The sequence below is a fragment of the Armigeres subalbatus genome, chromosome 3, assembly GCF_024139115.2.
Source record: "Armigeres subalbatus isolate Guangzhou_Male chromosome 3, GZ_Asu_2, whole genome shotgun sequence".
Taxonomy (NCBI): domain Eukaryota; kingdom Metazoa; phylum Arthropoda; class Insecta; order Diptera; family Culicidae; genus Armigeres; species Armigeres subalbatus.
In genome coordinates, this window is record NC_085141.1 from 244,904,520 (window position 1) to 244,931,440 (window position 26,921).

A 26,921-nucleotide genomic window follows, 5' to 3' on the forward strand; every position below is an offset into this window, starting at 1 on the left:
GAACGATTTTTGCGTGCAGTGGTGCTTGCAACCAGTCCTTGTACGCCAAGTGCTGTTCTAAAAGTGATAGTCTCACACTTTCAGAAAACCATGGGTTGTGCCGACGGCGATTGCTACTTGTGCGGAGAGGGATGAATGAGTCATGCACTTTTTTAACATTCAAATTAAAAAATTCCATTGCTCCATCGGAATTTTTCGATTTGAAAAAACCTTCCATGGAATAGATAGAATAGCATTCTCCACAGCATGTGGTTCGAAATTGGTATAGTCACTAGTATTAGTGTAAGCTGTTTGTCCGGCATATGGCGAAGTCTACCGAGACAAAAATTACCCCGGAAAACTGACTTGTTAAAATCGCAATATATTGTCTGTGTTAATGGTGAGAATGAGATCAAGCTGTGAACATCCTCCAGCATGGAAAAATGTTGGTACTTCACTAACGGACGTCAAGGAAAAATTTTGGAACATCGATTTAAGGTGAGTTACGGCGGCGTCCAAAAATGGCAGGCACAATGGCCGTGCTATCCCTCACCTCGCGTTTTTGCTCGCACAAATGTGAATATTTAGGCGGTTAGCACATCTGTAAACCATTTTTTCGTGTATGCTGCAAGTGAACAAAGGTGAAAAACTACTTTCCGCTTTTGCCTGTCGTTTACTTTTCGAGTTATGTGCCCTTTAAAGCGCTATGTCGATTTTTAATTGGACTTTAACGCGATTCACCTTAAATTTCGCACTCCTGCTACCTACTAGGGCGCAGCATATCGGTGTTGTAGTCACCCAAGATGAATACAGTACTAGGTGCTCCAATTTGCCAAGTTTGTGGAAGAGAAGACGGCGGGGGTGAAAAATTAATTTTCAGTACAAAACCAAAACAAACCGGCTGGCTCTCCCATACTAAAATCCAAGATGGCTGAATAGTGAATTTGGCAGAATGGAACACCTAGTGGTGTATTCATCTTGTAGTCACCAACCAGTATAATATGCTGGTAATGAACTGCGAAATCTGAGTTTTTCTATCAGGAAATTCGAGTAGGCGTTGTGTGGGGGTTGTAGATGGTTGGTAGCAGAATTTTGTTTTCGCCAACCCGAAACTCCAACGCCAAGGATTCTGTTTTGTCCGCAGAATCTGCTGTCAGTGTTGTGTTGTAACGTAAACGTAAACCTTGTGGCAGGTTAGTTGCTCTTTATAGTAAACAGCTATTCCTCCACCACGCCTACATATCCTATCATTGGGAACGATTCCTTCATCAGTGCTGCCACCTGGAAAAGTTTCGAGGAAAAGTAGAATCATGGAAATTTGACATGTCATGATATAGAAAATGGCGATTAAAATGCCTCTAGAACGTTATAAATTTCAAAAAAAAATCAACAATCTTAAGCAATTCGTAATTCGTAATTCGATAAGTAATATTTCGATAAGTAAATAAGGCTGTTACAAATATTTAATTTACTTTTTGTCCTACTGGTCTCCGAAAGGTCAAGGGGGGATAATAAAAAATAAATATTAAAATGAAAAAAATAAAAAAAACTCCTCGGATTTGTTAAAGAATGTTTTGAAAATCCTCAAAATTATTCGAATTTTATTTTGTTGCCCCCTCAAAATATTATTTTTTGACAAAAAAATCCGAGGGGGGGGGGACAAAATGGATTTTAAATATTTGTATCGGCCTAAGTAATTCGAAAAAAAATCGAGATATCATGTCTATTTTGTGTGCTTTTAACCCCTTAAGGTCACTCCTGATGGAATCCAAGTTTACAAGTGCTCGCCTTTTTGGGGGCACACCACTCGATACGGAAGCAACGCACAACTGCTTGAGGAGATTTTTTTTGAAAAACATCTTTAATTTTTGTTTTATAACAAAAATATACTTCATTTCCTATACAACACCATGTGAAATTTCAATGATTCTACTTTTTTTTCTCGGTGACAGCCGGCGATCTCCTTTTCTCACAACTGAGTAATCAGAGATGCTAATACTACGATCGCTGTGTTTAGACGTAAGCCAAGATTCGGAAAAGCATGCTATCTCAACTTAAGATGCAGACAATAAGTCACGTACTTCATCAAGCTTCGCGAAGTTGCGCGCACAGAGGCTCTGGGTATTCCCGTGTAAAATGTTCAGCTTATCAGGGAGAATAACAGCATTAAGCACCGCTCGCGAAATGTTCGTGGAGGTGTGGTTTGAGATGCATCAAGTAAAATAGGGGAAGCAATTTATAGAAGGCTGCATAACTATGGTGAAATATGAAACATTTTTTTTATATCTTTATTAAAGAGACTTTCAGCCCAAGGCTGGCTCGTATCGTATGAAACAATTTCGTCTAACATACAATCTTCAAATTTCAAATACAAAAATTTAACAATCACAAATTAAACATGCTATGTAAAGTGAACAAAATAGGGGAACGGTTCGGCACTTCATCCCATAGCTCCTATTTCCATCCCATCCAAAACAAAGCAAAGAAATTTGGTTTGTTTCATATTTTTGTGATTTTGTTCACCAGCGAGCACGCGTGCTAGCACAAAGAAGCGACGAGATTGGTGCTGTATTTCTTTGTTTTGCGATGAGATGAATATATGTACAGCGAGATGGAAATCGGAACAGTTCCCCTACATAGTTACGAAAATTTATCCAGCTTTCTTCAGATTTAGCGCAACCGATTTCAGTTTCCTTGCTTCGATGGTGAGACTTTCGTTGATATAAATACGACGGACGATCAGAGTCTATCCCGATATGTTTCAACTTTGTAGGGAAGAGATTAAGTAAAACACCTACTTTGAGGTACTGATTTCAAGTGACGTTAATGTCATCCAATAATCTCTAAGCCTACTTAGTTTATTACTAATTATGGGTATACTACATCTCTTGGGTATACAATCTCTCCTTATCTTTATCTGCTTAAATTTAAATGCTGCGCCGCTCATAAAAAAATCTACTCCTCCGCTCATTTTTGGTCCCAACGAAAAATACGCGCCAAATAGTCGCCTAACAAAAATATACCTCCAGAAAAAAAGCTACTTTAATATTTTTTTTAATTTGGCCGCCACGTGGTGGTGCATTCCAGCGGTGCATGCTCGGATAGCACGTACTATTTGTACTGCGGAGAAAGTTTTCACATCTATGAGAGCCTTGGAAAATGATCACGAAAGTTGTCATATTGTTGCAAGGCACAATATAATGATTGTTGAATAAACTAATTTCTGTCACGAAATATATATTTTTTTAAACAGGTGAACTTGAATTCTTCATTGGTCAAACGGCATCTTTGTTACCTTCTCTCTGAGTACTAATAGCTTCGGAATCAACTTCTACTAATCAAAGTAAAGAACTAACGGTTGCTAGAAATGATTTGCAATTTAGATGAAACAATTCTAGAATAACAGAAAGATTGTGAGATATTCCATAACGTCATTTTATGTAGCGAAAACAATCGGATCCATTACCATTTGATCAAGTTGGTTATCAAAATTGCAGAAGTGTAGTCTCAGATCGTGGGGCCCTCCTTAGCCGTGCGGTAAGATGCGCGACTACAAAGCAAGACCATGCTGAGGGTGGCTGGGTTTAATTCCCGGTACCGGTCTAGACAATTTTCGGATTGGAAATTGTCTCGACTTCCCTGGGCATATAAGCAAATGGTAACTTGGCTTACAAACCAATGGCGGCAATGTCCCTGTGGGGGATGTAATGCCAATGAAAAAGAAGAAGTCTGAGATCGTAGACAAACAATTCCTTGCTCGAGCCGAACGACGATCATTCCAGTTCGAGACAGCAACACGTACGGACGTGTTTTTTGCTCGCGCATTTTTTCCAAGTGTTTTTCTCGTTCGTTCGCTGTTTACGTTTTCGCTTGTCGCGTTGGCGTTATTTTCTCCCGGACTCGTCATGGGAGACTCGGTGGCCGATTCGGTCGCTGGAAAAGTGCCTAAGCGCACTGCTCTTGGAGGCGCGGGTAACCCCTCCAAGCAGCTTTTGCAGAGCAACGTGTTCTCTCCGTTGCCACTTGATGACGCCGGCAATCCGCCGAAAAAGAGGAAGAAGCAGCAATCGCAGCTGCCGCAGGTGCAACCGGAGCGGAAGGAGAAGTGCCCGCCCGTGTTTGTCAAGGGCGATCCACCGGATTTGCGCCCAAAAATTCGCCAGCTGATCGCTAAAGGGCTGAAATGTACTTTTCGGCTCTGCAGCGAGGGCGTGAAAGTAATGCCGGCAAACAAGGACCATCATCAATCCATCGTGGAGTTCCTCGAAGTCCACAAGTATGAGTACTACACTCATGACCACCCCGGCACGAAGCCGCTAAAGGCTTTGCTGCGAGGACTCCACGACATGAAGGAAGAGGAGCTAAAAGCTGAGCTCGAAAGTTGCGGATTGAAACCGGTGGCCGTGCACAAGATCGCTCGTCACGGCAAGACGAGGAGATATCGCGACCAGCTTTACCTGGTCCATCTGGAGCACGGCTCCACCACGTGGAAGGACCTGAAGCTGGTCGGCGTTATAAATTATACCGTCGTTGACTGGGAGCGATATCGGCCAGTGCACCGCGTCGTCACGCAGTGCACCAACTGCTTCAATTTCGGGCACGGCACCAGGAACTGCCGCATGAAGCCGCGCTGCAACAAGTGTGGAGAACCCCATCTGACTGATGAGTGCGACAAAATGGAGGTGGCCGATCCCAAGTGCGCCAACTGTGGCGACAAACATCGGGCCACCACAAAGGACTGCCCAAAGCAAGCCGAGTTCCTGGAAATCCGGAAGAAGGCTTCCACCAGGACCATTCCGAAGAAGAACCGTGTTCCTGTAATAAACGAGATTAACTTTCCAGCCATCCCGGCTCCCCGTCGTGTGATTCCAATACTCCCACCGCTACAGCCGCACAAGCGACTGGCAGCGCCAGCTGCATCGGTCCAAGCTCCACCATCGTCGGCACCATCCACCAGCGAATAGCCCCCGCTCCCTCCTCCTGGGTTCCGTCGGCAGTCGGAGAACGAAGCCGTCCCACCGGAAGAATCTGCTCCGCTGTACACTCCGGATCAACTGATGCCGATCTTCGCGCAGCTCGCCACTCGGCTGCGCGGCTGCAAAACCCGCTTCGATCAGGTCTTCACTCTTGGCATGTTTATCATTGAAAATGGCTGCTAGGGTGGGCCTGGTCAACTGGAACGCTTGCTCGCTCAAGAGCAAAATAATTGAGCTGAAGGATTTCCTTGAGGAGAAGGAAATAGACGTGGCGTTCATCACCGAAACGCACCTAAAACCGGAGGTGAACGTCAACATCCCGGACTTCCGCATCGTGCGACAACATCAACTGTCGTCTGCTTCCAAGCTTCCAGCTCAGTGTCATCGAGGCCATCGGTGTCGAAATCACCACTTCGGTCGGCACAATCGCGCTCATCGCGGCGTACTGTCCAACGCAAGCCAAAGCCGGCGATGGATCATCAGCTGCCCTTCGGAGGGACATCGTCAAGCTGACGCGGAGGCAAGGCCAGTATATCATTGCCGGCGACTTGAATGCCAAACATCAAGCCTGGGGCAACAGTCGCGGCAATCGAAACGGCACCATCTGGAGCAACGACATGGAGGAAGGCCACTACACGATCTTGAGCCCGGATTCCCCCACTCGGCTGAGTCGGTCCGGTGTCCACGCAACCCTTGACCTCTTCATAACAAACCTGAGTGACCACGTCTCGCAGCCGGTTGTCTACCAGGAGCTCAGTTCGGATCACTATCCGGTGGTGGCGGAACTGGGCTCCTCGGTCAATCGGCACCAGCAGTTACGGCGGAACTACCACCGAGTGAACTGGCAGCGGTTCCAGCAGTGCGTCGATAACACCGTCGATTACGAGGTGCGTCCGGAGACGCCGGAAAGTATCGACCGTCAGCTGTGCGCCATCGAAGAGGCAATCTCGGTGGCCAGAGAGCAGCATGTCCCGACGGCTCGGCAGGTAAGCAACTCCTTAAACATCGATACACTCACCAAAGATTTGATTCGATTGCGGAATGTCACTCGCAGGCAGTTTCAGCGTACTGGACTGCCTGAGCTTAAGGCACGCTGCAATCGAATCACAAACATTATCAAGGCCAGAATGGTGGACCTCAAAAATAACGACTTCTCGAATAAGATCCGCACTCTCCCAGATTATGCTAAGCCGTTCTGGAAAATGACCAAAATTCTAAAATCTAAGCCTCGGCCCATTCCACCTTTGATCCCACTAGACAATAATGGCTCTAAAGATCGCTTGATAACTCCTGCAGAGAAGGTCGGTGAAATAGGTCGTCACTTCGTCAGCTCACACAATCTTGGGCAGAACATCGTCAGTCCACACGAAGCAGCCGTCAACGAGCATGCTAACATCATCCATTTGATTCCCAACAACTTCTCGGAGGAGTTGGAGATCTCAGCTGACGAATTGACGGCCTATATCAAATCGTCGAAGAACATGAAGGCCCCAAGCTTCGACAGCATCCCGAGCTCAAACACATGAGTGCTCCGTTCTTTGAGCACCTCTCGCTGATCTTCAATCAGTGTCTCCGGCTCAGCTACTTCCCATCGTCCTGGAAGTCAGCGAAAGTCATCCCCATCCGGAAGCCTGGGAAGGATCCTTCCTCCCCCAAAAGTTATCGACCCATCAGCCTTTTCTCAGGGTTATCCAAGCTATTCGAAGAAGCTATTCATCATCGGTTACTTGAGTCTGCCGAAAATCTCAACATCTTGCTCGAGGAACAGTTTGGTTTCCGACGCGGTCGGTCAACTGTACACCAACTGACCCGAGTTACCAAAGTCCTTAGACGGAACAAGTTTGTCTCAAAAACATCCGCCATGGCCTTACTCGATGTCGAGAAGGCATTTGACAATGTATGGCATGATGGCCTGGTGTACAAACTACAACGCTACAATCTTCCCAGCTACCTGGTGAAAATCATCAACAATTACCTGTCGGCAAGGACATTTCGGGTCTCAATCAGCGGAGCGAGTTCCAATGCGCACAACATCGTCGCAGGCGTCCCCCAGGGCCCTCGGGCCCCTGCTTTTCAATCGGTTACAAACTACAACGCTACAATCTTCCCAGCTACCTGGTGAAAATCATCAACAATTACCTGTCGGCAAGGACATTTCGGGTCTCAATCAGCGGAGCGAGTTCCAATGCGCACAACATCGTCGCAGGCGTCCCCCAGGGCCCTCGGGCCCCTGCTTTTCAATCTGTTCACCTCCGACATGCCAGAACCTCCAGAAGGCGGCATTCTGTCTCTGTTCGCAGATGACACATCCATCGTCTACAACGGTAGAGTGATCAGAGCGCTAGTGGCAAAACTCCAACGAGGCCTGGATGCCCTGACAGAGTACCTTACCAGCTGGAAGATCTGTATCAACGCGGCGAAGACCCAGGTCATCATTTTCCCCCACTCCAAATCCCCTAAACTTATTCCGCCTGGGGACTGTAAAATCATCCTCAATGGCACGACTGTGGAATGGGCCAATGAGGCCGACTACCTTGGCTTGACTCTCGACAGCAAGGTTATTTTCAGGCAACAGGTTGACAAGACGGTGACAAAGTGTAACGTTTTGTTGAAACTACTGTACCCTTTGATCAACCGCCGGTCGTCATTGTTCCTGAAAAATAAGCTTGCTGTCTACAAGCAAATCATCCTCCCTGTGATCGAATATGGCATGCCGGTCTGGGAGAGCTGCGCTAAAACCAGGGGACTGACGAGAAGGCTAATACGCCTACCCACCATTCATTCAATATGGCGTACAATGTTTTTGCTTTAATTTCATTTGATTCATGATAACATAACTTCGGAAGTATGGGCGAGCTATTTTTCGACATAAAGAAGCCATACAAACACAAAAGGCTCGATGTACCTCAACCAATTGCAAGTTTTCACCAGGAGAAGTTAAATGCCGATAATTAGCACTAACTGCGTACGAACCAATCACCCAAAATGAGCGCTGAATTCGGGTATACTACCCAGAAACTGGGTACCAAAAACAGAAGTACCAAAAGCGATGTTGGGTAGAGTGGCATTGTACTGCGGATGACAGGCGTTTCATCCTCCTGGCTAAAACCCACCACCTCAAACTTCAACGGGTCCAAAACAAATTCCTGAGAAAGATCCTCAACATCCCTCCCAGGACAAGAACATCCGAGGTCCACCGTCTGGCCAGAATAAAAACCTTACATGAACGCTTTGGTGAGTGTAAAGAAAAGTTTAGGGTCCGTTGCTTGCATTCGGATCAGGCTCCAATTAGGGCGCTAGTTCCAATCTAGGTTATCAAATTTTTATTGTAAATATTAGTGTACATAGTAGTTAGGTTATCAAATTAAAAAAAACACACCAGCGCCTCCTAAAGGCCGTCATGATATATCATATTAACACTTAAATAACAATGTAAACATAAAAATTTAAAATTGAAGTTGGAGGGCCAAGCCGGCCGAGCACTGTACATGTAGAAAAATAATAATTGTAGAACAGAAAATGATTAAATAAAGAAGAATTTTACTACTACTACTCCTTGCTCGAGCCTAACTACATTCGTCTAGATTTAATTCGATTATACCGTTGAGATGCTCGAGGATCATAATAGCCGTAGCATCCATTATCCCGTAACGCTGGTAGACCACTTTTACGTAGTGTGTTACGGAGTAAGATCTACCAAACCGAGCCCTAGCTTAATCCATTTTTCGAACTAGGGCAAAAAGTTGTGGTAGTGAGGGTCCATCGTGTTTAGTCCTCGCTACCAATTGCAGTCTCTGAATTATAACTAAATTATCTTTACCCTGCAGATGGTAGAAAGAATCGAATTCCCTTCGTTTGAGGCTAAACTGTATGTAGCGGAAAAACTTTTCAAGCAATTAGTTAAAAAACCTCGGTGCCCATTGTCCTAAGCCGAACTGATTAATAAAAAAATCGAGTTAGGTGTTCAAATACGTACTAACTCTTCATGAACTGGTGAACAATGGTAGTGAGAGGAACACACGCACATTCTTCTTTAGCTAGAAATGGTTTTGTAGATAGAGATAAATCCCGGGTTTGTAGCTTTACTGGTGATATTCTAGAAGCAAGACAAGGATGTGGCTAAGGTTCCGATGCATGTCCAAATAACAGTATTACTGTTCTGTTTTCTCAAGTAAGGATTGATAAAAGGCGCGCTTTCAATGAAATTGTTATCTGTGAAGGGTCTAAATAGCGGGACCTTGTCACGATGCTCTTGAAAAAACAAAACAAAAACTGTATCGAAACCTGCAACAAACTGCATTGCTTCTCAATAGTAATGGAGTAATTCGACATGCACTTATACACTAAGGGAATGCTACAATAGATCTAATATCTGGTCGCAGGCGCAGTGGCACACCCGAAAAGGAAAAAAAGCATCCATTGCTTATCGATACCAATTATTCATTATTTAGCCGTTCGCTAGAGACATGTTCAATTTTCTTGACTAGCCTCCCAATGCACATCAATACTAAAAAATACACATATTTCCATAGGCGTAACTAGAGTCTCGGTCTAGGGGGGGCCATGGCCCCAGCTGGTGGGATGTAATTTTCAAAGGCGATTTAATTTATTTATTTATCATCAGACTAAGGCCGGAGTGGCCTGTGCTGCACATAAAAAACTTCTCCATTCAGCTCGGTTCATGGCTGCACTTCGCCAACCACGCAGTTTGCGGAGGGTCCGCAAGTCGTCCTCCACCTGATCGATCCACCTTGCCCGCTGTGCACCTCGCCTTCTTGTTCCCGTCGGATCGTTGTCGAGAACCATTTTCACCAGATTACTGTCCGACATTCTGGCTACGTGCCCGGCCCACCGCAGTCTCTTCCGATTTTCGCGGTGTGAACGATGGATGGTTCTCCCAACAGCTGATGCAACTCGTGGTTCATTCGCCTCCTCCACGTACCGTCCGCCATCTGCAACCCACCATAGATGGTACGCAACACTTTCCTTTCGAAAACTCCCAGTGCGCGTTGGTCCTCCACGAGCATCGTCCAGGTCTCGTGTCCGTAGAGAACTACCGGTCTTATAAGCGTTTTGTAGATAGTCAGTTTGGTACGGCGGCGAACTCTATTCGATCGGAGCGTCTTGCGGAGTCCAAAGTACGTACGATTTCCAGCCACTATGCGTCTCCGAATTTCTCTGCTGGTATCGTTATCGGCGGTCACCAGTGAGCCCAAGTACACGAATTCTTCAACCACCTCGATTTCGTCACCACCGATAGAAACTCGTGGTGGGTGGCTCTATTGACCTCTCTTGAGCCTCTTCCTATCATGTACTTCGTCTTCGACGTGTTGATGACTAGTCCAATCCGTTTAGCTTCGCTTTTCGGTCTGATGTAGGCTTCCTCCATCCTCTCAAAGTTACGTGCCATGATATCAATGTCGTCGGCGAAACCAAATAACTGGACGGACTTCGTGAAAATCATTACCACTCGTGTCAATCCCTGCGCGTCGTATTACTCCCTCCAAAGCGATGTTGAATGGCAGACACGAAAGACCATCACCTTGCCGTAACCCTCTACGGGTTTCGAAGGGACTCGAGAATGCCCCTGAAACTCGAACTACGCACATCACCCGATCCATCGTCGCCTTGATCAACCGTATCAGTTTATTCGGAAATCCGTTTTGAAAGGCGATTTAAAGCACTGTGCGAATGGATTGCAATAGAAATTGTTTGAATAAGTTTATCGCTCATTCGTCCTAGAACTAACATAAAAAAAATCGCGAATAATACACTGAGATCAAATCTCCATTAAATTGTATGTGCGAGGATCATATAAAAAGGAATCGACTAGCGTTATCACGAATTCATGTGCAGCATTTGAGATTTATTGAACAACAAAGATATTTAATATGCGAATATATGAATTTCAAGTTTAATCTATTTACATTTCATTAGACCTGCTAGTGAATTTTATGTGCAAGGTTCGATAGTTGATAATTATCCACACCTGCACATAAAACTCAATAGCGAACCAATACACATTTTTGTGGTGGAATGTTGGTCACTCGATCATTTGGTCGCTCGATTTTTCTCTGATGGCAAAGTGTAAGCTAATTCTGTTTTACGCATAGAATATCTACTAATATTTTATCATTTCCAGTTTAGTTAAAATGCTTGCCTTGGACTGGTGTGCACCATGGATTGACAATTTTAACAGCAGCTAGTTCCGCTTCTCGCTTTCCGCTTCCTTATTTTGCCGGTGAAAAATATAGCTGCCATTTTCAATACTTCGAGAAAAAGGACGCCTTCAAACCGGAACGAAACGACTTCGAGGCCTTCTCCCAGTATGCAACCGCTTGATTTTTTCTGGCTAATGATAGCATATGTTTGTTCAGGAAGTGCCAATAGAAATTCTGGAGGAAATTTGTCACCAGGTGCTGAATCTGTTCTAGGAACCAAAAGCCGAATCACCACCAGTCTTTCACGGCCTCTGAGCAAATCATCGCTACTGATAAAACGCGTCAACATTTCATCGGTATCGGAAAAAAGATCGCCGGATATAAATAATCCCCCACCAAAAACATTGGTTCTTCAACCATCTGTTGAAAAAGTAACAAATCCGAAATCAAAACACATAATTCACGTTGAAGATTATGGCACCGTTCCCATCTATGCTACTGGGAAACTTTGATTGTAATCATCATCGATATTATTTTAGCATAAAATAAAATAAAAGTCATTCAAATGCCTTGTGTTTTTGTATATTCTTTTTTATAACCAAAAGAAACTAAACAGGATGCGTTTGGTTTATAACGCAAACCATATGAATAACATTTGCAGTAGCATTTAGAGTATATTGGAAAAGCCAAATAAACTATATTAGATGTGCATTCATTTTATATGTGCGTTGCACATAAAATTAAAGAGCCATCAAATTCTCAAGTTTTATGTGCATGATTCATAAAACGTATTTGCAAAGCTTGATTGCAAAAATATATGTGCGTTGCACATAAAATTTAGATGGTATTTAAGCTCAGTGTACAATTGATTTCCAACGATGCTGTGATTGCTTCAAAACGCTGTGTCTGTGTCAACTTGTCTTCTCCATGTTACTAAATGTGGATAAGTGTGTAATCTAAGATTCAAGAATCTTCTTCGAATTATCTATAAATGAAATTCGATATGAGTATATTTCTGAAAGTTTTCAAGCATTTCCATGATTACTTAATGCATAAAGATATCGATTTGTTTGAAACTTGAAATTTTTGAAACTCTTCAGATGTGCAATTTCAAAATGTATGCTATGTGCTGAAATAGTTAAGTACCGATGAACACAAATTTGGAATCCTAAAGTGTTTTTTATGAGTAATAAATTACATGAGTCATAAAATTATGAGTCATAAATCAAATTCCAGAATAACATAGGGTTTTTGTAGTTACTGACGTTAGGAAGAGGCTTTATTATGGTTTTCTGAATAGGTGAGAGATTTCTCTGCAAAAATCAAAGAGACTTGAGAAGCAACCAAATCGATCTGAATTGTGCTGCAAAAGAAATGTTTTCTGATACGAACTGGTTTCTAAATCTATTTTTTTTTCATCCTAAAAAACAAATTCTAACTAAAGCAGGCACAAAAAGTTTTCCGATGATCCTTATGAAATCGCCAAAAAATTAAATGGAACAAGATCTTTTGAGGATTTTAAAAATATTTCTTTAATGCAATCTCTGTTGTTAGTGCGAAGGTTGCCTAAGTTTTGTCCTAATACTTTCAATGGAATGCGTTGTTGATTTTTCTGGCATTGTAAAAAAGATTCTTAAGTTTTATAATTTTATATCTTTCTGTGCCAGAATTATATAGCGAGAGCTAAAAGCTCCATAGGAATTTGGTCAACTGTTTTGCGGCATACCTTGCGATTAACTCGAAGATTTTCGAAAGAATGGTCGTTCGAAATTTCATTGACAGGGTTTGTGTACATGTGCTCATTTTGATGTAGTTGCTTCAGTCTTTTTTGAAGCGGATGGTACTTTAATAGAACAGAAATATTTATATCTTAATACAATTATGTTTTTTATGTTTCTGCGACCAGGATACTAGTCAAACAAATGCAGAACAAATTTATTATTTTAAGCTAGCAACTGAATTAGAAGCGGCATTGATTTTAGCTTAAAAATCGAGAAAATGTTCCCGGGGGTCCAACTTAAATATTTCGATGCTTTGCTGAACAAATGGTCATAGATGTGATAACGCAACAAACAATATGTTTATAGAATTCATAATCAAAATTAAGAAATATGTAGGAAATATGTAAATGAAATAAAAACTAAGTTGGAATTACTCTTCAAAATTTTCTGGGGGGGGGGGGCACAAGTAGGTCTGGAGGGGGCCAGGCACCTCCCCGGCCACCCCCTTATTTACGCCAATGCATATTTCTCCACATGTCTCAGCGTGAACTTGTTGGCCACCGATAAGCACTGTAAAACTGATCCCGTGTTGACTTCAGTTCAAATTCAACTACGATGAGGCTGTTTTCGTCCGATGAGGCTGTTACTGCTGGGTGCCATACGCCGTGTTTTTGCCAACATGGAAGATCTGTTGATGTCTAGTTGCTTACTGATGTCCTCAAGCATTATATTCAAGTGTTCGTCGTTTTGGAAAGGTATGCCACTAATGATGAGCTCGTTAGGATTAGCTAATGCGCCAAGTGTTTCTCCAGTGACTCCAAAGCAGCATCCTGTTGTCGAAATTTCGCTGCGCACTCTATTTTCAACGATTCGATGTCACACTTTAATTCTGTTTCAACAGCGACGACGATTTGATTGTTGATTTCGCTTCGTACTATGTCAATCAGCTGTGTGGTTTCCGAGAATTGCTTCATCGTCGAACACCTCCATCATCTGCCTGAGGCACATTATTTTCCCAGTCAGATCGTAGTCGCTTTTTTTGCCGATGGTATGTTGTTTACGATACCACTAGCAGTAGGTGGATTACGCTGCATGCTTGCCATTGAGTGCGAAGAGGAATAGCCAACGATAATACAATCTTCTGTTTCACTACGTGTGTGTGTGCCAAATGGTTGAAAATAAAAATCAGATATTTTGAATATTTAAACATCTTAAAGCTTACTATTTTCCTTAAACTTTATTTTTTTAAATCTTTAACTAAAAATCGTTTCATTAGTGCCAAAAGGTTGCAAATCGGTCCATTGGTTTAAAAGTTATGAAGGTTTGATTTTTTTTTAAACGCCGTTTCTTTGGACGGCCCTATTCTGAAACTGTTCATCCTAAGACCGAAATAAAAATAAGGGTCTAATTATTTTCGGTAGAGATCATTTATACATATTTTGAGCAAAATCGGAGAACATTTTTTTCGACTCTATTCTTGGCTATTGCAAGGCCGTGGACAGGACAAAACTCTATTTTTGGAGAGCCTCTTTCCACTATCTAAGAAAGGACAATATATACGGTAACGGATGAAAGTGATACTACACTCAACTAAACTATATTAGAAACATCATAAGATTCATCTTATGAAACGCGAAAAAATATTAGATTTTTATTTTCATTGAGTCTCTTATGATAATTAGTAGCCTATTACAAAATACATTGATATATCTTATGAAGTTCATAAGAGTTATCTATAGAAAAATAAAACATAAAATTTGTCTTATGATTTTCATCATTACTCTTGATGTGAAAAGCTCATAAGACAAATCTTATGAAATCATAAGTTAATATGGTGGAACACGTAGTGAGCGAACTAGTTCTCATTGCAGATTTAGAGCAAATATTTTGAAAAGCGGATTTGCAAACAGTCTAGACTTATCGGCCATCAAAAAGGATAATTTCAAATATCGTCTATCTCTGTTTCCTCGCGATCTCCAGATCGATCAGCTATGTGAGTCGCTTATAAAATTGTGGATCAGAAATGTAAGTAAATGTTTTCTCTTGTGAAAGTTTTCGATAAAGCAGTATAATTCACATTTTACAGAACTTTGTTGACGTATATGTATTATTATTAATACAAGAAACCGAAAAGAACGCCAACGGTACGGCAACTCTGAGGCTTCCATTTGGTGCGATGCAAAGATCTCGACTGAATATCAATTAGATGAATCTGGTGAGAGTCTTCAGAAGCAAGTGTCGTTAAATATTTGGGAAGTATATAGTGAATATTACGTTATAGTTTAGTTTCATTTATGTAAAACAACCATTTGTACCAAGAGGAAAATAAAATATTATTATTATGTTGTACAATGATTTGTGGCGATTTTTTAGTCCCTTTCTCTCTTGATCTCATGAGAGAGCACAACATGTATAAAAGTCATGATGAAAATATGATGATCCTTATATGCAAGAATGATTGATGTTCATAAGATTCTCTTATAGATTTCTGTATGAGCTTCGGAAAAACGTAATATTTTCATAAGACAACTTATGAAAATCATTCTCTGTTGAAAAACACACAGTTCATCAAAAAATCGTAAAAAGTTTATAAGAAATTCTTATAGCAAAAAAACATAAGATATTCTTATGATTATCAATAGTTTTCTTGGTTGAGTGTACTCCAAGGGGAGGGTCGCTGAGCACAATTAAATTTGTGTTCATTTTATTCTTTGTGACTATTTGTGCCACAGTGTGCCATAAATTGTGCCTCACCTTAAATGTGACAAATTGTCATTTTGACAATCAGAAAATTTTGGCAACACTTTCAAATGTCACATCAAGGAGGCACCGTTACTTTTTGCTGCGTGATGAAAAAATGAAAATTATAAACATGCGACCAAGCAAAGCGAACGAGATAGGTACCATTAATATTCACATCTGCGGCCCGTAAATCATGCATACAGGTAGGTTTAATGAATGGATTGCAAGTGTCTTGGATTTAATCGGATGCTGGTGCTTTGGGAGAGCCTCAATCGGGAAGAATAATGGCCTGGACTGTATAGTAGTGATCATGGGTTAGTTCCGGATGTCAAGAACAACGCAAAAGGAATAATTAATATAACGTTTGTTATTCTTTACATTCGTTATTCTTTACGTTAACCTTTTACCGGTGCTGCAAACCAAGGAATTTTGCAATAATACGGTACAGAAAGAGCTTTTTGCAGCATCCGGAGGTTTCGGTGTTGAAAAATGTGGTATCAAGTATAGGGTAGATGGATCAAAAATAGCCATTCGAATCAAACAAGGGATTAATTTTAAGTTTAAGTTTTACCAATTAACTTATTTGGGATCATTCATAAATTACATAACGCTCAGAGGGGGTGGAGGGGTTGCCCAAATTTTAAATGCTTCATACAAAAAGTGTAACATAGTGGGCGATGGCGATCATAACAAGATTTTCATATGCTTCTTACAAAAAGCGGGGGAAAAGGGGAAGATTGAAGTCACAAGTGTTTGCAGTGTTAGCCATGACTTTCTCATTGTGTTAGCCATTGCGCTTTTACTAATAATTTACAAACTACCGTGCGGGACCGAAATCCGTACAGCACCGAAATCCGTCCACCTCATGAGATATCAATAAATTAAAGGGGGTTAAAGGTAATTAATGTAGAAATAATTTATCTTGCCCTGTTCAGATACTTGGCAGTAAGCTTTTAAGGCATAGAAATGGAAAGAAGGCTTCGATATTAAAACAACAAAAATCAGAAACAAATCGCCACCCACCAATCACGGAGTTTTGGCCGCCATTTTGTTTTCAGATAAAGCATTATTGCACCAAAAGTAACTGTGTTTCTTTGCTAATTGCGAATCATTACACAAGATAAGCAGAATACAATTCGAAGGGATCGCTTCTCAAGGTGCGTATCGAACTATTAACAGTGGTAGTTTAGTCAATCAGACTGTTTCAATTTAAATATTTAGTTAAAAAATAGCTGTACGGATTTTGATCCTTTGATTCGAAATCCGTCCATGGTGGACGGATTTCGAGTCAGGAGTAGTTGATTTAATTCATTATTTTATTATGGTTTTCGTAGTTTTTAATGAGTAAATGTGAAACACTTCAAAAGTAGAAGCCTTCATGCTCCTATGTCAATGAAAAACGTTTCATTTACGTTCGATTCTTATTTGCTAATGACTTTTTCATATACTAAGGTGCTTAAGTGTACGGATTTCGATGCCCCACGGTAATTGTTCTTCCATCAGACGTCATAATTATAGGCTATTATGGTGACCGCTATAGCATAGTGAGAAATGAACTTCTTAAAAAATACATGGGACAACTATGATTAGGGGAGCAGTACATAAGTATCGATTCGTATATACTTGTCGTCTTGATTATTCGTATCGATATGCTTGACAAGAAAATATTTAACCAAGTTTTCATTTACCGAAAGTAGTTGGTCAATAATTGGTGTAAAACCCTATGTGTTTGAGAAAAAACAAAACAAGCATTGGCAAGGTTGCCGGTAATTTTTGCTTTAATCATTCAAATGTCAAAAGTGTGCCGAGTGTGCCACACCGATGGCCGCACTTGTGAATCAAATCCTGCAAAAGTGTGCTTGGAACATTGTGCTCAGCGTCCCACCCCTTGTACTACTCTCATAAAATAGTCTTACAGAGTGTTAATGAATGAAGCTACCATTGAATGATTAAATTGGTTATGATTAAATCATTAAACGCTATGATTAAAGATTATGATCAATGATTAATTCATTTTTGTCAATGATTAATGATTATGATTAAAGATTAAATTAAATTTTGATAATGATTAAAGATTATGATTAATGAATAAAACGTTTGGAGGATGATTAACGATCGACATGATTAATGATAAATGATTATGAATAATCAAATTGATTGATTTGCATATAGTGCTCATTGATTGAATTATTAAAAGGTATAAAAGTTTGTACCTATGATTATGATTAAAGATTATTGAACCATAAGCCCATCGTCAAATTGAAGCTCATGTAATGTCTGGAAACTCATAACCTGTTGAATCTTGTTTGGAGTCGACTCCGATGCTGTTAAGACCAGCTTTCACTAAATAATCTTCAAAATTTTAGGCGTTTATTAATCATCAAGATCTAATGCGATGTTATTGTTCAAAATACGTTTCCATTAGTTTTCTAATTTATCAAATTTTCAAAGCAAAGATTTAGCAATGTGATTCACATCACATTGCTGAACGCCGCCTACAAGGTACTCTCCCACATTTTATGCCACGGATTATCACCAATTGCAGGAGAGTCTGTGGGGCAGTACCAGGCGGGATTTATGGGTGAACGCTCTATCACAGATCAGGTGTTTGCCGTACGTCAGGTATTGCAGAAATGCTGCGAGTACAACGTGCCCACACATCATCTATTTATTGACTTCAAAGCGACATATGATACAATCGATCGGGATCAGCTATGGCAGCTAATGTACGAAAACGGTTTTCAGGATAAACTGATACAATTGATCAAGGGATGATGGATCGGGTGATGTGCGTAGTTCGAGTTTCAGGGGCATTCTCGAGTCCCTTCGAAACGCGCAGAGTGTGATGGTCTTTCACGACTGGTACGATTTTCACGAAGTCCGTCCCGTTATTTGGTTTCGCCGACGACATAGATATTATAGCACGTAACTTTGAGAGGATGGAGGAAGCCCATCAGATTGAAAAGCGAAACTAAACGGATTGGACTAGTCATCAACACGTCGAAGACGAAGTACATGATAGGAAGAGGCTCAAGAGAGGACAAAGTAAGCCACCACTACGAGTTTGTATTGGTGTGGTGACAAAATCGAGGTGGTTGAAGAATTCGTGTAATTGGGCTCACTGGTGACCTCCGATAACGATACCAGCAGATAAATTCGGAGACGCATCATGGCTGGAAATCGTACGTACTTTGGACTCTGCAAAACGTTGCGATCGAATAGATTTCGCCACTGTTCCAAACTGACTATCTACAAAACCCTTATTAGACCGGTAGTCCTCTACGGACACGAGACCTGGACGATGCTCGTGGAGGACCAACGCACACTGGGAGTTTTCGAAAGGAAAGTGCTGCGTACCATCTAAGGTGGGGTGCAGTTGATGGACGGTACGTGGAGGAGGCGAATGAACCACGAATTGCATCAGCTGTTGGGACATCCATCATCGTCACACCTCGAAAATCGGAAGACTGCGGTGGGCCGGGCACGTAGCCAGAATGTCGGACAGTAATCCGGTAAAAATGGTTCTCGACAACGATCTGACGGGAACAAGAAGGCCAGGTATTGCACAGGCCACTCCGGCCTTAGTCTGGTAATAAATAAATATAATCAATTCTTTTCAAAATCTGGGCATATACAAATTCTGCATTACAAAATATGTTAGCAGATGTTATACAGATATTGTATTGAAATAATACAGAATTGTAAGATTTTTTTATAATAATTCCATTCCCCCGATAGCTGTTCTGTTTCCAGATACTGAGTATCAGCCTGTGCAGATAAGTGATCAGCTTTTCGGGGCCCATCTTGATGAGTTCAACTCCGATACCATCCTTACCAACTGCTTTGTTGTTTTAGCTGTCGTATGGCACCCTTGACTTCGCTTAAGGTGGGGAATGGCTGGTTTCTATCGTCCGCTGCATTGACGTAGTCGTCTCCTTCACTGTCTTGACCCTGTACTCTCAGCCATTTAAGTGCTCCTTGGAGTGATGTTTCCACCTTTCGATCGCCATACGTTCGTCCGTTAAGATGCTTCTATTCCTATCCCTGCACACCTCGGCTCGCGACACGAAGCCTTTGCGGGATGCATTGAGCTTCTGATAGAACTTGCGTGTTTCTTGAGCACGGTACAGCTGTTCCACATCCATCTCCTCGCACTTCGCTCCTTCCATGCGGCGTTTTTTCTCCTAAAATAGCTGGGTCTATAGCGTTTCATGTTCTGCCGGGTCTCTTGCTGCAGCGTGACCGTCTGCGCTGCTTCTTTCTCCAGTGGAATCTGTCTGCACTCTTCATCAAACCTATAGTTTTGTCGACATCGTCACACATATCAGACGTTGCTCTTGTTATCAAAATGGGGACACGTGTAAAGCGAATTTGAGTTCCAAGTGTTATTGCTGGAACTAAACTCTTACATACTATAATACAATAAAGTAACTGCATTTTAACTGAGCGCTTTCATATCCAAACTTGTGTTTCTCATGTTAGCAATTCCCGTACTAATTTGTCAATCTTTCGTTGCAGTGATTTCTTAGTTAGAGTACGCGCACAAGTTATGGCCAGAGATGAAAGTACTGAAGGTTGGTTACCACTGCAAGGCGGTGGTCTGGCAAATGTCTCGATACGCAAACGTGCACGACTGCCACCGGACGGTGGCGGTCACGAATACATCATATACGGACAAAGAATATCAGACCAAACAGTAAGCTCAAAAAAATCTATGTTCCATATATTCACTATAAGCTCCCACTGCTTTTGTTTTAGGTTATACTAAGTTGTGTTATTAATAGAGATTTGCAGTACTTCAAAGTGATGCCTACGTTTCATCACTGGCGCGCGGGCAAGCAGCGGAATGGACTCACCTTCCAGACTGCGGCCGACGCGAGAGCTTTCGACAAAGGAATCATCCGTGCCTACGATGATCTTATTGATGGTGAGTAGCATACCGCGTCTGCAACGATTGATAACTATTGTAGATCTGAAGAACCTCGATATCCTGAAGATGCGAAACTAGATTGAATCGCTTGTTTAAAAAAACATGTCACTTCTGGGAATCTAGGTACTTAAATCGAACCCAGTTAGTGGGGCTAGCCAATTTATCTTGATTATTCCGGTTCATTTCACGAAATGTGAGGAGGAAATTGAATTGCTATTTTCGTTGTATCAACCCTGTATCAAGTGTCTTCAAAGCGAAACTTTTATAGAATGACCCACAATTTGTACGTCTCGTCAAATGGACCATAGAAAGCAAACTACTTTTGCGCTTTCTTTCAATACGCTCTTACAAAACATTGCTCCTGTTAGATATGCGATTAGCTACTGTTTGTGTTTTTCTTTCTTTTTTCTCTTTTATTTGACACCGCTTCTGATTGCCCGAACAAAACCAAAAAAAATATTGTAAAACAAAATAACAAACGCGCACTGTCGCACTGTGCGGAATCGAATAATATACCAAAACATTAATACAACTAAACATCAAATCAAAAATCCACTCTCCTATCGACGGCCACTTCTGACCCCCTGAATATGGTAAGTTGGACTTCCGTTTATTTTTGTTATCGATAAATGATTTTTGTTGCTTTTTCCTGGGATTTTTATATGTTGCCTCACTACGTAATGATCGTTGAATGTCTGCGTGAGATTGTTATTTACAACATTTTGGAGAAACATGTGCAACTAGTACTAACTAGTAAAATTTTATTTAAAATTTTAATACCCATAATCGTAACAGTCCAGCTTTTTATGTTCGACAATGGTGGTTTTTGGGTAGGGTGGGTGTACTAATTGTCGCCATACATAAGAACAACTATTTTTTTAAAAATAAGTAAAAGGCATGAGGGTGGACTTTATATATCAAGCGAAAGGTTTTATTTCCTGCTCCTTAGAACAGCTGTGAAAACCACAATAAAATTGGTTAAAATCATCAAAATTGATTAATCCATAATAGGAACGCATGCACCAGTTGTGGCACGTATGGAAAATGTCAGAATGACCACATATGTTTTCTGTCAAAAGTTACGACGGGGTGCCAACAACCGACCACCTTCCCCTACTTTATTGATTGAGCAGATAACTGAGATCAACATCCCGTCAACCCATCAGTAATAAAAATCAAATGATGAGATGTTGAAATTGGTCACTAGCTTTTTCTGTTTCAAAAAGCTCTTACAACCTCTATTTAACGGGCTTTTGTATCACTTCTGCCTCATACGCAGGAGGTCGTGGGTTCAATCCCAGGTCCGTTCTGTTCCTCATTTTGTATCATTTCATATGTTTTTAATGTTCTAGTAATCGATAGAACTGGGAATGGGCTTTCATACCGTTTCCATCTTCTATCCCATACATACAATTTGACTAGTTCTAGCAGGTAACTGTTAGAATTCGAAATGATCGAAAAAAAGCTCGTTTCGTCATCAAATCAGAGTATATCCTTTAGAAGATGCTTCAGGATTTCCGCCGGAATTTCTTCGTGAAGCTTCTCCAAGAATTCTTTCGGATAGGCCCTTGAAGAATTCTTTCCGGAATTTCTTCAAAAGTTCTATCATATTTCTTTCAGGAATTCCTCAGGAAGTTTCTTCAATATTTTTTTCGGAAGTTTTTTTTAGGAATTCCTTTCGGAGCTCCTCAAAGAGTGCATCATCAGATAATCCTTCCGGAGATTCCTACAAGAATTCTTTCGGAAGTTCCTGAAGCATTTCCTCTAAATTCCCTCCGAAAATTTCTCTAGAGTCCAGAAATTCCATAGGAGCTATTACGAAATTTTCCCGCGAATTCCTTTAGAAACCTACCTGCGTATTATTTAGATTTTAATGAATACTTACTTACTTACGCAAAGGTGCAAAGGGCCGACTTGAAAGTTGGTTAGATTTCGGTCAACTTCTTTTATTTCTTTATTGAGGCTTCGCCGCCAAGAGCCTTTGCTGCGATGTCCCGCTGGGTTCCAGTCTAATGCTTTGTTACAGATTTTGTTTCCGCCCCTACGTAGAGTGTGGCCGACCTAGCTCCACTTTCGATCCCGAAATTCTGTTGCGATCAGCCTCTGGTGACAACGACGATGGAGCTCCTTTTTTGTGATCCAATTATGATACCACAGGCATCTGTTGATTAACACCTGCAGTTGTTGAGTGTTTTCCACTGATACACACCATGTGTCGCTAGCGTATAACAGCATATATTTCACGTTAGAGATGAAAATTCGTATTTTGGTGCGTTCACTGATCTGCCTGTTTTTCCAGATATTTCCTAAACTCGCAAAGGCAGCCCTTGCTTTCTTGATCCTTGCGCCTATGTCGATCTTGGTACCGCCGTCTGACGCCATTTGGCTACCAAGATATTGGAAGCTTTCAACATTCTCAACTGGAAGGAGTCACCGTGTTCAAATCCAACGATTTGTGCATCTGCAGCACGCGTCCCCAGTTCTTCAACGAAGGATCGTTTCACCGTGGCATCTTCCAGTCGGCGTGTGTTGAATCGTCGTCCAACTCTCTCCTCCTGCCGACGAATTCTCGTCGATGAGGAGGTGATGATCAGACGCGATATCGGCACTACGTTTATTCCGTACATCAAGAAGGCTCCGTTTCCATTTTCGGCTGATGCAGATGTGGTCGATTTGATTTTCTGTAAAGCCGTCATAGGTGACCTTGTGAACCGGTCGATGAGGGAAGATCGATCCCCCGATCACCATGTCATTATTACCACAGAATTCTGTGAACAGCTCTCCTTTTTAGCTCATTTCTCCGAGACCATGGCGTCCCATAATGCGCTCATGGTTCGAGTTGTCGGATCAGATCTTCGCAATGAAGTCGCCCAAACAGATCTTGATATCACCCTTCGAAATACTATCTACGACGGCATTGAGTTGACTGTAGAAGTTTTCTTTGTCTTGCAGATCGGCAGCACCGGTTGGCGCATAACATTGGATTATAGTAAGGTTTCGGACCAGTGTTCTAACTATGGCAACGATTATCCTTTCTCTTATAGGTTCCCACTTCATAAGCGCAGAGTGTGCCTGAGCGCTTCGTAGGAAGCCAACTCAGCGATGCCGGGGAGCGTGTTCACCTCGTAAATCAGAGTATAGCAGAACTTGTTCCGACGGCTTCATACTCCTGTATGAAGGGCCAAAAATTGGAGGTGGTTCCATAAGTAGAGACACTTATGCGAATCCACGGGATGAATAGAGAATCTCCTTCCAGAAGAAAGTTCGTTCATACAATAATATAATCTAGCCCTCGTTTTCCAGATTGACCCAATAGATGGGGTGAAGAGCCCGCCCTCTATCCACGAAATGTTATAATAGGAAGTTGGCAAATCCACTCTTCCTATCCAAATCGCTTTAATCGGGTGCCCTGATGGTTATTTTTTAATGTAATTTTCATAAGGTTCTTAATGTAAATAATAATATATATTGGAATTGGCTCACCAAATGTCCGTTCAGAAGCAGTCGAAAGGCATCATAAAGGCAATATCAGCTTCTAGAACATATGCTAGAAACTGGGGTCACGGACTTCAGGAATATGTTGAAAATCGCCACAACACACTTGTTTTCCATTCACGGCTTGCTGCAACACCCACATTTGATTGTGAGTTTGAAGCTCATCGTTTCGTTCTTGTGACTGTAGTGCGCTCAAAAACGAATAAAAATTTTGATCGAAGAGGTACGGGAAGAAGACGCTGTTACTAAACATTCCAGTAAACGTGTGTGGACTTGTCGCGGAGTGCAAAGGTGCCCAACATCAATATCGCCAAGGTGGTGTGGTATTGATCACTCGTCAGAAACGTTCCAAAACGGATCCAACTTTTTTGCCGGAGCGCTTCAGATTTGTGGCTAGAGAAGGTACAAAAGCGATTGTAGTAAGTAAATCATTAATAAAATATGCGAGGAATGTAGAGGAAGTTAGAAAGGATCCTGCTTGGGAAATATCAGCGAAGTCAGACGACGAGGAACTTTACATCGGGAAGACTGCATTTGAAGCTTCAGTTTTTGATGAAATACCAAAAGATTTGAACGGTAATACTAATTAGCAGCAGTAGTGGACCGCGAACTTTTTGAAACAGGAACTTGATGGCACGTCTTTCTGGATTCAATGACTACTTCATATTTTATGTGCTGCACTAGCTCGAATAAAATGTTGGCCGAAATCCTTTTTCAGCGGTACAGCCTTTGGAATTTTTCTTGATTTTGAGACAGGGAAATAAATGCCTCCTTCCTCTAGCTTTGCTTACTACGATCTCTCAAGGAAACCTCCTTTTAGGTGGCTCGAAAACCGCGTTCAAGAGGCTCGGAAGCCTATCTACAAGAGGCTTAGAAGCATTTAATCAGGTGCGGAAACCTACTTTAAAGGGATTCAAAACACAGAAAAAATAATGAAAAATTAACAGCGCGTAAAACTTGACATGCGGAAATTTACGCTATTCTTCGCTGAAATGGTCCTCTTCCTAACAAGATTGCTTGCAACTTGTGTGCAATATTGACGATTCACGTCAAAAATTGTATACATTTAGGCTGTATCCCGTGTGGAATTACGCCAATAATGATGTTCCATTTATGTGCATGATTTTTGACGTAAGTTTCAGTTGATTTTTCTATCTGTGAAGCTGAAAGGAGCTTTCCTTCAAAGGGCTCGGAATTATTTTTTCAAGAGGATTGGAAGCCTACTTTCAGGAGGGGGTACCTCAATGCAAAAAATCGAAGGGATACCTCTCAAGAAAAAGGCTGAGAACCGCTGCCTTATAGCAAAGCTACACAGAAAAAAATAATGAAAAGTAAACAGCGCGTAAAACTTGCCATGCGGAAATTTACGCTATTCTTCGCTGAAATGGCCCTCTTCCTAACAAGATTGCTTACAACTTGCATGCAATACAGACGATTCACGTCAAATATTGTATACATTTAGGCTACTTCCGTTGTGGAATCACGCTAATAATGACGTTCCATTTATGTGCATAATATTTGGCGTAAATTTCAGTGGATTTTTCTATCTGTGTACACTTGTGAGCTTCTTTAGGATGTTCCCAGATTTTCCCGGGGAACAGCTCATTCTCAATGATTTCTCACGAATACATAAAGACACATTCCACGCACTTCTACGCCAAAGGACCAACATTTCGAACTGAAAATTAGGGTCCAGTATCAATAGGACACGAAAACATATATATTGAATTATAAGAAAAAACATTTTTCCACTGAACATTGGTTTAGGAACATAGTTTAACAGCAAATCAAAGTAGTAGACTTTTAGCATGAGAAAAAGACTTCGTAATCATTTTTTTACAAATGTGCTTCATCGGACCTATTTGGGTTCAAATTTGTTAATAAATACATGATAAAGTAGAGCTGATAATGACATATTTTTGTACCAATTGTATTGTTGCGAACATTTTTGTTTTCATGAAATATTTATATTTTTAAAACAGTGACATTGAAATGGTGTCGCGTTACGAAAATAGTCGTATTATTGGTACTATACAAAAAGTACACACATTGGAAAAAATATTTTGGATTCTCTTAGTACTCGTCAAAAGCTTTCTTTTCATATATTAAGATCCAAAATCGGATCATTATTTATGTAGTTACACTAGGTACAAAAATATGGTGTCGCGTTACGCGAATTCAGTGTGCTTCTGGAATGAGGGATATACGGCTTTCGGTTTATGTATACAGTATCACAAGTGATCATAAAATGAAAAAAAAAAATTCTATTTTGTATGTTAGGGTTTGTACATGAATAGCGTAACAAAATAGGGGGTGGAACGGGGTGTGTCATTTGGTAACTGTTCATACTAAAAAAATGAGTTCCCATATAAGAAATGTTACGAAAAATTAAAATGGCAAATTTGGTTGTTTCGTAGAACTCATAGGGGTCGTCCATAAATAACTCCCGTAAAACTAGGGCTCAATTATTTTTTGTTTGAATAGATTGTAAGGCTTTTTTAAACATCTCTCGCACATCTTCGCACTCAACATCATCAGGTACTCATAAGAGTATACGTAACGAACAATTTGCTCCTGAAAACGGTTTCCTTCTACCATTTCACGGACATGGCAGTTGTGCGTTGCTTTATTGTTGACTGGGGTGCCTTTGTAAACGCGAGTGCATTTAATTTTGGATTCCTTGAGGAATGTCCTTAATAAAGACATATTATATTAGACATTCGAATGAATTTCACTTTGAACTTGAATATACAACAAAATGTGCCAATTATGCGTCTTGAATGACTCGAGAATTGTCGAATCTGACACTTCTCACGTGACAGACCGTGTAATTTAAATGGGAGGTATCGGCAATACTCATTTTACTTAAAGTATTGACTCTAGAGCGTAAAGATTTAAAATGCACGCAAGTAGTGCA

The 26,921-nt window shown here is 41.2% G+C and overlaps 1 protein-coding gene and 1 long non-coding RNA gene across 7 annotated transcripts in view; both read left to right on the forward strand.

The window, feature by feature from the left end:
- The window catches only part of LOC134222335 (sprouty-related, EVH1 domain-containing protein 1), a 125,644-nt gene that overhangs the window by 56,297 nt on the left and 42,426 nt on the right, over positions 1–26,921 (forward strand). For 5 of the 6 annotated variants that reach the window (XM_062701491.1, XM_062701493.1, XM_062701490.1 and 2 more), the window contains exons 2-3: positions 20,098–20,275; positions 20,338–20,506. In XM_062701491.1, the coding sequence (XP_062557475.1) occupies positions 20,098–20,275; positions 20,338–20,506 (347 nt within the window). Of the gene's footprint in view, positions 1–19,987; positions 20,007–20,097; positions 20,276–20,337; positions 20,507–26,921 lie in introns of those variants that run through there. The other variant, XM_062701495.1, reaches the window with a different exon arrangement.
- On the forward strand, positions 10,766–11,682 carry LOC134227624 (uncharacterized). Its single transcript, XR_009983711.1, has 2 exons — positions 10,766–11,042; positions 11,098–11,682. It is a non-coding gene; the product is annotated as an uncharacterized LOC134227624 (long non-coding RNA).